We start from the raw sequence: 14,770 nt of genomic DNA on the forward strand, positions 1-14,770 counted from the left end.
AAATTTATTTTTCTAAAAGCCACCTCCCGAAAATTTACAAATATTTGATTGCCCTCTCCTATTAAAGTATTCATAAATATTCTATAAAAAATAATAAACTTTTTATTAAATATATTAAATATTTAATAATCTCTGTTGAAAAGCAATCTAAAAAATCTGAAAGCTGATAACTTTTAAAAACAGGTACAGTTATAGTTCATATTAAAATCACCGAAGCGCATTTTTTTTTCCTATACAAAAAATACTATAAAAAAATTCACTGGTTTATTGAACTCAAGTTAACACAAGTGGAGTTTAATATTGCAAGATTTTACGTGATTAATCAATTAACTAGATCGAGTTCTGAGTACTGCCTGGCCTTCGGTGACACGGGAATGCCGGACTGATACCCAGAATGCTGACAATATCACCACGTTGAGCAACATATACCAGACAATACATTCCAGGTATCCTTAATGCTGTATCGCTAAAGTAAATTCGGTCATTTATTGCACAAGGTTCTGACGTACTAGATGGTCTTCCTGAAAATATTTATAATTTGTTTGTTTATTTATTCTCGATTTTTTGTTATTTCAATCAAAGAAATTTTCAAGGTGAAGATGAGCGAAATTACCTCGAGTTACGTACTCGTATTGAATATATTCATCTATGCTGGAAAATCCTTGATGAAAAAGCCCCACCCAATCTCCGCTTGTTGGTTTAAAATCTCCAATTAGTGTATAAGATACTGAGTTTTCTTCATCGATGAACCATTGGCTTAAAGATTGGAAATCTACTCCATGGTCTTGGAAATTTGGTCTCACCTATTATTAGATATTTGTTTTTAAGTATTATTTTGATTTTAAGATTTAATTAATAGTTAAAAAAATTTTTATAAAAAATTAAAAAAAATTTATTTTTATTAATATAAAATAGAACTATGTGACTGCCGTGACTTGTGAACTATAAATAAATAAATTAAATAATGGTTTTAATTAAATTGCACTTAATTTTTTTACTTATTGACGTTTTTAAAGATATAAGCTCATCCCGATGTTATACTCATTAAGAGCTTTCATTTGAGTACCCACATGCATTTTGACATATTTTTCATATATACATATATATAATATATATAAATATATGAAAAATTGATGTGGGTACTTAAATGAAAGGTTTTGATGAGTGTGATGTCGGGATGAGCTTATATCTTTAAAAATATCATTAGTAGACAAGGTACAATGTACTTTCTTAATTATTGACATTTTTTAAGATATAAACTCATTTTGATGTTACACTAATTGAGACTTTTCATTTAAGTACCCACATGGTATTTTTTTATATATTTTATATATATGGTATTTGTGAAGTATATAAATATATAAAATATATGAAAAATTGATGTGGGTACTCAAATGAAAGGTCTTGATGATTGTAACATCGGGATGAGCTTATATCTTTAAAAATGTCAATAGTTCACAAGATACAAGGTCATTTCTTAATTATGTATCTAGAAATAGAACGTTTTCGAACGCAGCCTGAATACTTATCATCATAAATTGACTGTTGGTGAAAATGATATGAAATTTTGAAAAGGCTAAAATTCAAGTCAAGATTTTTCCAATGATATCAAATTTAACCATAAAAACCCATTTTATCATATAAATACACTGATCACAAAATTTTATTTATTCTCTTAATAATATAGATTAATTAGAAAAAAATAGAATTTTTAAATCAATGCTTTCAGAAAATTTTCTATAAGAATTTTTCAAAATTAAATTTGCAAAAAATTACTTTCATAATTTTCTATTAATAGATAAGATAATTGCATAATAAATAAAGATAAAGTATCATATCATGTAAAGAATTTAGGGTCTGAAATCCATGTCAAGCAGTATGGTAATAATTAATTACTAAATTTAAATATTTAAACACCCAATATCATTAATTCAATAATTGTTTCTAAGTTTATTTAAACTATAAAAATTATGTTTGAGTTTAAAAATAATATTTCCTTAATGACAAATTGATTGTAATTAAAGGAATACCCATTAATAATTAAAAATAACTCTTGAAAATAAACATGCAGGAAATGAATAATAAAATAGTTACCACAATTTGAAACTCTGCCGTCACAGGTTTATGATCAGACACTACGTAATCAGGATGACTTTTATAACTAGATTGAGTGGCTGCTAATTTAATATCTTCATAAACATCGCTATTAACTTTGTACAAAATTCTGTCAGTCCAAGCGGGTCGCCGTCTAAAAAATAAATCCGAATTAAAAAATTACATAATCCACAATTAAACTAAACAAAGATATAATTACATACTTAAGATCGTAATCTTGAGATGAAAATTCAAATTTATAAGTAGGCGGGAATGAAATAGGACTTTCAAGGAGTTCTGCAAAAGCGTCTCCATTCTCCATCACCATTTTCAACTGGTCTCTCGCTAGTAAAACATCTAGATCTTTTTTTTTAGCCAAAGAGTCTATTGTACTTGCGTTCAAGTCTTCACCGTGAAGACGGAAATTTAGATCACCGATCCAAAATACGTAGCTGAAATCAGAATTATCAATCAATCAATAAAATCAACCTCTCTGATAGCCAGAGTTTCAGACCAACGAAGTAACTTGTCGTCAACTTGATGTGAAAAAGTTTCAGAAGCAGTTTTTGTTGACAATTTGGTGAATAACCCAGCCAACAATATGATCTCTTTAAGGGGGAACACCACTGTGACGATCGAAAAAAAGAGGTGATTTTCGGGAATTTTTTTGACAGGGAAAATAAAGGAATTTGGGGATCGGATTTTTTTTTATTTTATTAAGGGTACATTAAAGATTATTATCCTAAATTTTTATTAAAAATGTTTAATTATCCAGTAAGGATGTAGTTATCATCACACTCGGGGAATTAAAAAAATTTTTATTTTAAAGATTTTTTTGCCCGGTTAAAACGAAAAAAAAAAAAAAAAAAAATAGTAAAAATAATGAGAAAATTTTCAATCAGTCGCCATTTTTTTTTAAATGAAATTTTTTAAAATTCCTGGCGTGCGACGATAATTCCATCCTGACTGATTAAAAAGCAATTTGGGTTTTTATTTTCAGATGATCCGTTTTTGAGTTATCAAACCGACCATATGAAGGGGGAAATTTTTTCTAGTTCTCTACGAAATTGTCAATAACTTTGTAATAATTAAACATTTTTTAATAAAAATTTAGGATAATAATCTTTAATGTACCCTTAATAAAATAAAAAAAATCCGATCTCTAAATTCGTTTATTTTCCCTGTCAAAAAAATTCCGGAACATCACCTCTTTTTTTCGATCGTCACAGTGGTGTTTTCCCTTAAGATTTGATTACCATGTTAAACTGATCTTAAAGACTTCATAAGACATCATATTGCTGGCTGGGAAGTTAACATCAACCAATTTAATTTTTAAGACTTGCTGCCAACTTGGTGACAAGTTGCGGCAATAGTTTGACAGAAAGTTGCGATCAACTTGGCTATCAGGGCTTTTATCAAACTAAAAAAAAAAAAAAAAACAAAACCTACTCATGGAATAAGATATGTTTCGTTTCAGGTACTTCGAAAGAATGTTCTCTAAGTATTGTATTATAGTCAGCTATCCTATCATTCATTAAATGATCATGGGGAGTTAGATGTGTATTGATAATACAAATATTAACTCCATAAATATTCAATCGTACACTAACAGCTCCTTTGTTTCCCTGGAATAAAATCAATTAAAATTTATTGAATTTAAAAATAACCTTTCTACCAGAACGCAATCTTACCCACATCCCACCAAAGCCAGTCTTGGTATAACGCGCTTCAATCAACCTCAAGTGAGTCAAATGCTTTCTCAGGCAAAAAACATTAAGTACCATTCCTTGAAGCCGCTGCGTACGTATTTTTACGTAGTCATATTCCTTAAGGATGTCTTTGAAGCTTTTGGTCCATGGGTCTTCGAAAATCATATCCAGCAGTACGTTCTGCGGCTGGGACTTGATCTCCTGAAGCCTTTAATCATAAACATATGTTTTGTCAATAATCCGATAATTATTATCATTTTAATTCGCAATTTTATCAGTCTCAAAGGTCAGTTTTACCCGATGACGTAGAAATCAGGTGATGGGTCCGACTTCTTGTGATGAATGCCCAACATCTGAGCAGCATCTTGCTCAGGAAACTTGGTAGCAACATTGAAGGTCACAAAATAAAAACTTGAATAAAAAATGATTGATAATTATAACATTAAAAAGGTGAAGATGATGAAATAAAATAAAAGAGAGGTTAAACTTACCTAAGTAATTGACTATTCATCTTGTTATTGTTTTAAAAATATAAAGTCAGTATTAATATAATTACACTGGGATTGTTATTAGTATTAAATAATTTACTAAGGTTTCAGCTTAGGGTTTAATGTATGATATTTGGATCCTTGTTTTTTTTAACTAATTATTTTACGAATCCCGCGTAAAATAATTGTTGACGGTTGTTTGGTTTTTAATATTCCGTACGCAACAAAAGAGAGAATCCATCTGAGCCATTTTATTATTCAAGGTGTTTATCGAAGCCACTTAACTTTTATAAAATATCTCTTTTATTTTTACTAAGCCTTCTGGCTGGTCATTATGACGTTTTACCTGCTAGTGACAGCTAGAATATTCAACTTTCTGTATTTTCACTACCACTACCACTACCACTACTGTTATTTATTACACGTATAGAGTGTCACATTTACATAAGTGTATACAACTGTGTGCTGTATGTATAACCTTCTTCACGTGACGTCACGTTCCCGCTTTTTTTCAAGCGCAGTCGGGCTCGAAAAAAACTACAATAAGATGAAAAAAAAATTAATACACTTCAAAAATAGGTTAAAGTTAATTACAAGTTTGTGTTATCTATTTATTATGATCAAAAGAGTGAAATCATTGATTATTACTTTCTTTTTGATTTTTATTACTGTTTTAAATTCATTTTTATTGACATTCAAGATTATTTCGTTAATAAAAAAATTTATTATCTTGAAAATAAACAAGATTAATTTTTATTATCATTAATCACTTAGTTAATGATTTTAATTAATAAATATTGATAAATTATGTCTCAAATTTTTTAATTCCAGAAATGTAAGTAATAAAACGTCAACTAATTTGTAAACTTGTGTATAAAAATTTGACATTGAAATTTACAAACAATTTTTAGAATTTTATTTAACAAAAAAATTTGTTCTAAAAATATGATTTTTTAAAAATTGCATTTTTTAATTTATTAAATTTCTACAAGTCCATTTTTTTAATAATTTTTTTTGTTATAATTTATTTATTAAAGGAAATTTAAAAAGTTGTGAAGTGACAGCTAAATTTAATGACATTAAAAATTTTGAAGTTAATTTTAATTTAATAAGAAAAAAAAATTTTCTAATTTCCATATCATTATAAAAATATCTTCTTTCTCCTCGTGTGTTAATAAAATATACTATACTGATTTTTTTTTTATATTTTACTTTTCTTCAGTAACGAAATAAGTAATCAAATCCTTGAAGTATTGACTTGATTTAAAAACAAAAAAAAAGCTAATAAAATTGACTCATGTCATAGTTTTCTACTAAAAATTTTACAGAATTAAATTAGTATAAATAAATGACGGAAACTTTCTCACTATAAAATTTGTTTAATGTCCTTTATTTTATTAATATTTTGAATTTTTATTAAAAATCAATTTAAGAGAAAAAAAAAGTAGAAAACTTTTTTCGAAGAAATAATTTTAACTCACCTCACTTCTTTAAAATGATAGATGTAGTGAAAGATTTAGTTTCCTTATTAAAAATTCTTGACAATTTTTATATATTTTCAATAATTATCTCAAAATTAAAATTTTTAATTTTTATAATAAAATTCTATTATTTTTGCTGTTTATTTATTTATTTATTTTTTAATTAAACTAAAAAATATTTTAATTTATATAAACCGTACGATGTTCTGAATAGCAAATTGTCTAAGTCCACTTTCCATTTATACAAAAATACAAATAGTTCGAAATTTATTATCAGTTTAAAAAACCATTTAATATTTAGTAAATGTATAATAATTTGATAAGGAGCATTCAAATAATTTATAGTTGGACTATAACTATATCAAAATGTTAAAAAATAAGGAGTTAGACCAATTGCTTATTAGACCATCGAGTAAGCAATTTTTTAAAACTAAAAATATAATTTATCACTATTAAAATATATAAAACTAGTTAAAAATTTCTTCGGAATGAACAGTAAAAATATTTAAATTAAATTCAAGTATTATTAAATTCTTATTATGCAAAGAGTTTTTAATTCCCGTCTAAAATCATAATTTAATTAATTTTATTTGAATGATCAGTCAATATTTTAAGATTTAGTTAAAGATTATACTCTCTGGATTTGAAAAAATATTTTTTTAGATGTTGATTTGGACAAAGTCCATAAATTTATTATTTCTTCAAAATTTTACATATACATAAATTAAATTCATATCAATTTTAACAACTTTTTAATTTCTTAAAATTTTTTTCATATAAAATATAAAATATAAATTCAATTTCATCAATAACAAAAAAATTATGGTATTAAAATTGTAATTTCTTGCTTTAAATTCAAAATATAATTGTCTTTGAATATTTAAACTACTTATTGTTTTATAAACATTGGATGGAAAACAATATAAACAATAAATATAAAAAAATCGGTTATAAAATTTATTAAATTTACAATTAAAAAAAAAAAAACATCCGTCCTTGCAAAGCACTCATACAAAAATATAAAAACTAGAAAGCTTATTAGTATAAAAATTAAATCTAATCAATTAATAAATTCGTATTAAAGTTTATCAGTAAATCATTCCTGGATGAGCTCGTTGGAAGAAAACATTAGGATTAGCCGACAACGTGGTGTAAAGGTTTCCAGCGTCAAGTTCAGGTCCTTGAAGATACATTCCATGGGGCAGAACAAATGTTTCCACAGGTGCCTGCATATCTACAACATTAATCATCTCATTAATTCGCTCGCTATCTCAAGTTAAAATTAAAAAACATTAAACTGCATTGTAAATTTATGTATACTTATAATTTATATAAATAATATAATAAAATATATTTACAGGTATGTATAACGACACTAGCATAAACAATAACATAATATAATATTAATTCCTTTTAGCGAAACCACGTGAAATAGGAAAAGGAGGTCAGTTATTCATGTTAGAGAATTAACAATCTTGGCATAATTGTCGGGATTACATTTCACGGGTACACGAGCATAGTAACTAGTAAGTATAGATGTTACGGTAAAAGAAAGAAGAGTATTCATTGACTCATTGGCACACACATTCGTATATAAAACACTAGGTCATCATAGCACGCATTAATCATTTTTCATTCGCTTCGAGAGCAACAGAAAACAGAACTAGCATCAAAAGTGACATTTGTTAGAATTTTATTTACAATAAATTGGATAGAATTTTTTATAAAATTATAAGATGCGTTTTTTATCTAAAAAGTTTGAATTTAATAATGTGAGTTTATAAATGATACTGAAATTATTGGACAATTTTTATAACAAATTAATTATAATAAAAAAAATACGCACTTGTAATTTTAAAAAATTTCTTCCTATGTAATTTTTTTTCATTATAATTTAATTATCGAAAATCTGTAAAATTATTAAGTGTCTGTTAATTTCAGTATCATGTATGTAAATTTAACTCAAAGGAAATAACTATTTACAATTATAATTAATATAAAAAGCAAAAAGTCTTAGAAAAATAAGACGAGCTCGAAGTTAACAGACATCTGTAAATTTTTTTGATTTCTATAATAATTAAATTACTATGAAAAAATTTCAACAAAAAAATTCCAAATCTAGAAATTCAAAAAAATTATAAGTGCAATTTTTTTTTAAATAATTTTTCTTTTATAATTGGTCATTAAATTTTTTGATATTTTTAACAAATAAATTATGGCAAAAAAAATGAGGAAAAAATGGACATGTAGAAATTTAAAAAAATTAAAAATGCAATTTTTTTTTTAAATAATTTTTTGGAACAAATTTGTATGTTAAAGAAAATTCAAAAATTTTGAAGTGACTTCTAACTTTAATGTCATAATTGGTTCTTCTGTAAAAACAAAAAAAAAATTGTTAAATGTCTTTGATTTCAGTATCATAAAAAATAGCAGCTTATTGTAATTGTAAATAATTCAACAGAAGAAGAAAAGAAGAATAAAAATAAAAATAAGAAGACGTTATATAAAAATACTCAAGGTCGATTGTACTGAAAAAAAACCTTCACCCACCTTCTGAGTAAACAGGACTGCTTCCGTGTCGGCACGCACTACAGCCGGGCATTCCCGAAGATACCAATGCCACACGATCTGTGGTCAAGTGATTGTGAGTAAGTTTTTTGTCGGTTTAGTAAATACAAAAACATAAACACAAACTCATGTGAGTACTTGGACAAAAAACAAGGTTAATTTAAAAATTAAAAATAAGAACAAAAAATAACAAACCTGCGCTCTGATAATGCATCTTCCTTTTTAGACTGGCCTCAGCAGGTTTGAAATGGAAGAAGGAGGGCGAGTATCCACTGCCGGGTAACGAACTCAATCGATCATCATCATGATCACGAATAACAACAGTTGTACCGCCAGCAACCCCGCTGGGAATCCCACCAGGTCCTTCACGGCCCAGCGCGGCTAATTGTCGTCCTTTTGGCAAGAACATGGTAAGAAAAACAATAAGTGCCGTTGAGAGTAACCCGTAAGCTAGCCAGGCCTCACGATCATTCTCAACGGCAACCGTGGAACCTATTGCACTTGTCAGCCAAATAGGAAGTGTCAGTCCTACTGCTAGCCCGATGAAAGCTGCTTCACGGTAATTATCACGTACTCCACGAGCACGTATTGCTAGACAAGTCACGGCGATAAGTAATATGCCTGGATAACTGGATAAAATTATACAATAGAAATTAATATACATTTATTCATTCATTCTGTAAGATTATGTATAATGTTTTTTTTTTTTCTGTTTTAGATTTATCGTTTGTTTGTTTCAAATACGGATGGATTTTTATGCAAGTTTATTACGGGAGAAGTTTTGATAACTCTGAAAAAATTTTCTGTAGTTGAAATACACTCCTCAGGCGCTTATTTTAGCCCTGATGAAAAAAAAAAGTATTGCCGCTGCCCCATTTTAAAACACAGTAACTGCAAAATTTTTATACCTGATTTTTTTTAGTAATATTGCATTTCTTATAACTTTTAGACCTTAATTTCAAGTATTTCTTCTTAAAAATATTTATATTAAAGTATTTTCTATTTACAAATTAAATTTTTTATCAATTTGGCGGGCAAACTTTTTTAAATAAGAAAAATTAAAAAAAATTTTTAAATTGTCAGTTACTGTGTTTTTAAATTGGACAGCTGATTGAAAAGTATTAGTTTTCTAGTCAATCCAATACTTTTCAATACTTTTTTCTTTGTCTCGATATTTTTTTTATTCAGGGAACTTAAAAAAAAAATATTTTAATGATTTATCATTTTCTTTTGGTTAAAAAGTACACAATGAAGGTGAGGTTGATCAAAAAAGTCGGAAGAAATAAAACCGTACTTATTACTAGTTAACTTTCTAGGTAATCATTTACAAGTGGGGTCAATACCATTTTGGGCCATAACTAGATGAAAAATTAACATTTAAAAATTTATTTTATTTTGCTTGATTTTACGGCGCATTTATGATAAAAAATGTCGGGAAAGGAAAAAATAAAGATTTCGATAGCTTCTTTGCCTTCAAAAGTTGGAAAAAATTTTGGTTTTTATGTTTTGGATAAAATTTCTATTTTATCTTTTTTTGATGTTTTTAATATATTTTTTTTTTTTTTAAAGTACATAAAAAAACGAAATTTATTAAAATTATGATAATCAATTTTTTTTAACGTTCATTTTTTCATGTATTTTTCAAAAAAAAATATATCAATAAAAAAATAAAACAAATTTTATTCAACAAAATGAAAATTAAAATAGTTCACTCCCACTTGTAAATATCTGCTTTAACTTTAAAAATTACCACACAATATTGGTTAATAATTGGTTATTCACTAAAAACTTGAAGATATCAATCACTTTTTTGTGTTATTTTAACACAATAAATGTTAAATTTACACACAAAAGTGTTAAATATTTAACACAAAATTTTTTGACGTAATGACGCAAAATTTTTTACTGTGTAATTATTACAATTAATTAATTTATTAGAGTCAATTTATTTTTTTTAATTAAAATAAAATTGAAAGTATCAATTACTCGACCAGTGTCAATATAATTGGATCTTTCACCTAAGTTTTTAAATTAAAATTATTAAAGAAAATCAGAACATTCTTTTCAGCTCATTAACTCTTTCAAAAAATTTACAAATAATACATTTACGTTAATTTTATCTTAACTGGTAAATATTTGGAACATTTACCCTCATTAATTACAAATAACAAAGCTTATCTCGATGGCAAATAAACAAAAATCCGTACCTGTTATTATCTTATACCAGAATTTCTAGTTTTTAAAAGTACGTTTGAACATAACTTAAGGTGGCATTAAAATTATAAAGATGGTTTAATAATAAAAACATATCGAGATAAAGCATCTAAATGATAATAAATCACATTTAAGATCTCGCGTCTGAGGTGTGCAAATATTTTATGACACTTTTTATAGAGTTATTTAAACGCTGTAGAAAATAGTCGGTGAGAAAATAATTTCAAAAAAACTTTACATGATTTTTATTCAAAATTTTCAATTCTTCAATACAATTTTTAAATTTACTAAAAATTTGTTAATTTCTTTTCAGATTCTTTTTACACCAGAAATAATTATTTTTTTTCCACCGCATAAATGAAGAAGTTAAAAAAAAAAAAAAACAATATACAATATAATACTTGTATATTTGCATGATAAAAGAAGAAACTTACCCTAATGAAGCAACAGTTTGTCCAAGAGGTGTTTTACAAAGTGTATGTTGCTGAATGAATGGAGTATTGGCTTCAATAATTCGAGGCCGAATAACAGCCGGTGTTTCTCCGTAAAACCACTGGCCCACAATTGCCACTTGAACGAGCACAGCAAATATAAGAACGAGCGCCTATGATTGATGAAGCATAATTAACATTAAACAAAGATTATAGAGATAATACAAATACATGACACATTGCCCGATAGATCTGAGTAAAAAAGATTGGTCTCGAGACTAATGAAAGATGAAAGATGAAAGATGTTACACCAGTTTCACTATTGATGGCATTAATCAATTTTACTCACCTGATACGGAGCTGGAAGATAGACACCGCTGTTGAGGGAAAGCAGAAAGACACACTTGACGAGAAGCGCGGCAAATACCAGAGCCGCTGGTAGCCCAACTAGTCTAAATGCCGCACACGAAAGTGGATTAGGTGCTAGTGATGCTGCCGCTGATAGTCCAGCCAGTAAAAATAGTCCTAGAAGAAGTGCTTGTCCGAGAAATAGATGTCGTCTACTAGGTGCGGCTGCTCTTGCCTAGATTTAATAATTATAATTATTTACTAATTTTTATTTTAAGTTTACTCAATGGATGATTGATAATATAATAATAATTAAAATTACAGGTACGGTTAGTTGGATTTACTTAAATGAATTAAAGCGTAAAGCATGCAAAGTAGTCGGTAGGTTTTGATTGAATTTAAAACAAGTTTCTGGAGTGGAGCTTCGATGAGAGTTTTAACGAAAACATTACGGTATAAGCTCTATTAATTTTCTCTACTCGCGCTAGTAAATAACGGTAACGTTGATACATTATATTATCATTAGATACATATATGAGTATATGAGATTGACGTTTTAATCTGTTTCAGGTACACAGAAAAAAAGGTTCACTCAAAAAGGTCAAGAAAATATTATTCTTCCAAATTATTTTCTTGAGCGAAAAAAAATTTTTTTTTGACACAAGAAATTTCACTTATTCCAACAAAGTTTAAATCAAGAAAATTTTCTTGTTTTGAGAAAATTTAGCCTCTTACTCCAAAAAATTTAGTTCTTGATGGAAGTAAATTTTCTTGCCTTGAGAAAATTTTTCACTTGCTCCAAAAAATTTTAATATCTTGATAGAAGTAAATTTTTATTGATTAACATGTCAAATTGGAAGATCAAATAATATTGAATCATTTTTTTTTCATTCAATATATAAATAATTGCACGCTAAAATAGTTTAAATCGGTTCAAATTATTTAATTTCCACACAGAAAAAAAAGTTCACTTGAACCTAGAAAATATTTTTCTTCCTAATTATTTTCTTGAGAGAAAAAAAATTTTTTTTAACACTTTCAAAGAGAAATTTCACTTATTCCAACAAAATTAATTCTTTTGCGTTAAGAAATACGTATCTTGATACAAAAAAACTTATTTAAGTCAAGAAAATCTTGTCATTTTGAGAAAATTTTTCTCTTGCTCCAAAAAATTTAAATATCTCGATAGAAGTAAATTTTCATTAATATTATTGACTAACATGTCAAATTGGAAGATCACATAATATTGAATATTCAAGAGAAAAATTTTTTTCTTAGCTGAAGTAGATAGCGTTACTTCCCTAAAGTATATAAAAATTTTGATCAAATATAAAAATTTATTATATCAAGTATATATGATAATTTGAATTAAGAAAAAATAACTTCCCCCAAGAATAGAATTTCAAGAAAAAATTTAACTTCAGTCTTCCTTCAGGCACCCGAAAATTTTCTTGAACCAAGAATTTTGTTCTCCAGTCAAAAAATTTTTCTTTCTGTGTAGGTGTGCGTATCAACCACATTTTAAAACCAAACAAGATTAAAGAAAAATATGTAAGACCTTGAGGAGTACGAAGATCTCAAAGGCAACCATAAGCAGCATCGCAGCGGCACTTAAAGCGGCTAGTGGTAATGCCCAGGTTCGCTGACGCAGTATCGTCTGATGGGGTGTCACTACTGGATACCCTGGTATTCGTGTATCATCGATAGGAAATCGTGGTGGTGGATAGATGGATATAGTTTGATTTGGCGCCGGTACGCTTATCACACTAGCTACACTAGCTAAATTATTTTTATCCGGATGGTGTGAATCTGGTATGAGAAAAAATTCAGTTGATAATTCTGGACCTGTTGTCGTTGTTCCTGTTGACACACCAGCAACAGCAGCGGTTATCATCATCGCTTCAAAAGAAATACTTTCTCTGGCTGCAGTTCTTGTTGTTGTTGTTGACAGCGAGGATGGTGATGATACTAATGCCGATGCGATAATATCCTCATGGGTCATACGCCCGTCTAGCCAAGCCAGTCGAGCCGCAGCTGAAAGTATTATCGGACTCACTCTCATGGTTTGTTAATTTATAATTCTCCAACCACTTAATTAAAATAAACTAATTATAATTAATTAACAAAAAATATTATACAAATATCACCGACACTTTGATGATCTTCGTTTTTTAAATCGCATTTTGTATTATTTAATTTAATTTTAGTTTTTACATTTTATTTTAATAAAAAATAAATATCACTTATTTCAGATTTAATGCGGATGGATTAAAAGGCTGAGAGTAATGACATTGACTATCAAATTCTACCTCGCGTCAAGAGTATCAAGGGAATACTGAAGAGCATGTCTCTCACTTGCTCTCGAGGAACTACGCTTGGTACGAAGCTTATCCGTTACGGCCTGGAGAAGTAAAGATTGGACGTTGGTGATGGTGAGCCCGAGAATAGGTGTACAGGAGTATGCATGAGGTAGAGGTGGAGGAAGAGATGGAGTAGGATAGGTGGTGGATATTTTCTGGTGCTCGTGCTGTTGCTGCTGCTGCTGAACGGGTGAAGTTCAAGAGTTACAGAGAATAACAGAGAAAGGAATATCATCAACCGGGTCCTATTCGCCCGGACCAGCTAGTAATTTACATATGCATCTCCCACCTAACGTACAATAACCCCTAAAAATAAAAACAAACATTATCGTCTAAATAAATACTAACAGGTATTTATTTAAAATAAATTTTATTTATTAAATATTAAATTAATACACTGAAAAAAAAAAAAAAAATCAAAAGTAAAATTCTTGAATTAAGAAAATAATTTTGAAGAAGCTCATATTATCTTGAATCAAGACAAAAAATTCTTAAATCAAAATGTACTTAAACCAAGTGAAATTTCTTAGTTTAAGAATTTTTTATCTTAAACCAAGAAGATGAAATTCTTCAAAATTATTTACTTGATTCAAGTAAATTTTTTTTTTCTATATATACTCGCCAGATAATTTTATAATAATTTTAATGAATAGTTAAGATTGAATGAATCATTGATAAGTTATGCCATAAATAGGATGTAGATTAGAATGCATTGTTCTGTTGTGTATTATATCTATATGTATCACGTGTTCCAGGTACGCGTGGGCTGAACGCTTTCTCCTGGGACCACATTCAGGTACAATCTTATAACTCAACTCGAGTTAATGTAATGTTACTTGTAGGCTGTTGGTATTGCAAGTCCTGGTAGCACACGCGAGTTTGGCAAAGATCCTTCCTCGCTGTCTGACTCAATACCAGCTCAGAATGCCAAGTTAAATGCGATATATATATATATATATATGGATACATAAAAGTATATATGTATACATTTACAAGATATCACGGATCACGGACGAGAGAACAGCAGCGGGAAGAGGATACAAAGAATAAAATAAGTTTAAGAGAATAAAAGGATAT

At 28.0% G+C, this 14,770-nt stretch overlaps 2 protein-coding genes and 2 long non-coding RNA genes across 5 annotated transcripts; 2 read left to right on the top strand and 2 right to left on the bottom strand.

The window, feature by feature from the left end:
* Nucleotides 1–249: 249 nt before the first annotated feature.
* On the bottom strand, nt 250–4,668 carry LOC141531641 (inositol polyphosphate 5-phosphatase K). Its single transcript, XM_074249559.1, has 8 exons — nt 4,295–4,668; nt 4,101–4,214; nt 3,786–4,011; nt 3,544–3,719; nt 2,319–2,546; nt 2,095–2,248; nt 614–803; nt 250–521 (listed from the first exon to the last, which is right to left on the bottom strand). Exons 1-8 carry the CDS (start codon nt 4,312–4,314, stop codon nt 331–333), a joined length of 1,299 nt encoding a protein of 432 aa, XP_074105660.1. The 5' UTR covers nt 4,315–4,668; the 3' UTR covers nt 250–330.
* Nucleotides 4,669–6,593: 1,925 nt separating this feature from the next.
* LOC141531638 (uncharacterized) lies at nt 6,594–13,396 on the bottom strand. Of its 2 annotated transcripts, XM_074249555.1 has the most exons (6): nt 12,892–13,396; nt 11,335–11,568; nt 10,989–11,158; nt 8,536–8,969; nt 8,323–8,400; nt 6,594–7,006 (listed from the first exon to the last, which is right to left on the bottom strand). In XM_074249555.1, the coding sequence occupies exons 1-6, from the start codon at nt 13,393–13,395 to the stop codon at nt 6,861–6,863; spliced, it is 1,566 nt and encodes a 521-aa protein (XP_074105656.1). In that variant the 5' UTR covers nt 13,396; the 3' UTR covers nt 6,594–6,860. The 2 variants fall into 2 exon arrangements, with proteins under 2 accessions (XP_074105656.1, XP_074105657.1); XM_074249556.1 differs by lacking the exon at nt 8,323–8,400.
* On the top strand, nt 9,065–11,005 carry LOC141531676 (uncharacterized). Its single transcript, XR_012479967.1, has 4 exons — nt 9,065–9,198; nt 9,529–9,594; nt 10,409–10,763; nt 10,868–11,005. It is a non-coding gene; the product is annotated as an uncharacterized LOC141531676 (long non-coding RNA).
* On the top strand, nt 11,422–12,963 carry LOC141531677 (uncharacterized). Its single transcript, XR_012479968.1, has 4 exons — nt 11,422–11,552; nt 11,658–11,830; nt 11,904–11,933; nt 12,835–12,963. It is a non-coding gene; the product is annotated as an uncharacterized LOC141531677 (long non-coding RNA).
* Nucleotides 13,397–14,770: the final 1,374 nt, after the last annotated feature.

This window comes from Cotesia typhae, unplaced genomic scaffold (assembly GCF_013202065.1).
Source record: "Cotesia typhae breed Kobodo isofemale line unplaced genomic scaffold, CoteBio_Ctyphae contig_50, whole genome shotgun sequence".
NCBI lineage: Eukaryota > Metazoa > Arthropoda > Insecta > Hymenoptera > Braconidae > Cotesia > Cotesia typhae.

What these genes read in the sequence shown, in the direction of transcription:
- LOC141531641 (XM_074249559.1), bottom strand. Translation starts at nt 4,314, where the DNA reads ATGAATAGTCAATTACTTAG. An exon ending in CCTGATTTCTACGTCATCGG is followed by an intron (nt 4,012 to 4,100) that starts GTAAAACTGACC and finishes TTATGATTAAAG; the next exon opens with GCTTCAGGAGATCAAGTCCC. An exon ending in AAACATATCTTATTCCATGA is followed by an intron (nt 2,547 to 3,543) that starts GTAGGTTTTGTT and finishes TTCTGATTTCAG; the next exon opens with CTACGTATTTTGGATCGGTG.
- LOC141531638 (XM_074249555.1), bottom strand. Translation starts at nt 13,395, where the DNA reads ATGAGAGTGAGTCCGATAATACTTTCAGCTGCGGCTCGACTGGCTTGG. An exon ending in ATCTTCCAGCTCCGTATCAG is followed by an intron (nt 11,159 to 11,334) that starts GTGAGTAAAATT and finishes CATCAATCATAG; the next exon opens with GCGCTCGTTCTTATATTTGC. An exon ending in CAAACTGTTGCTTCATTAGG is followed by an intron (nt 8,970 to 10,988) that starts GTAAGTTTCTTC and finishes AATTTTATCCAG; the next exon opens with TTATCCAGGCATATTACTTA.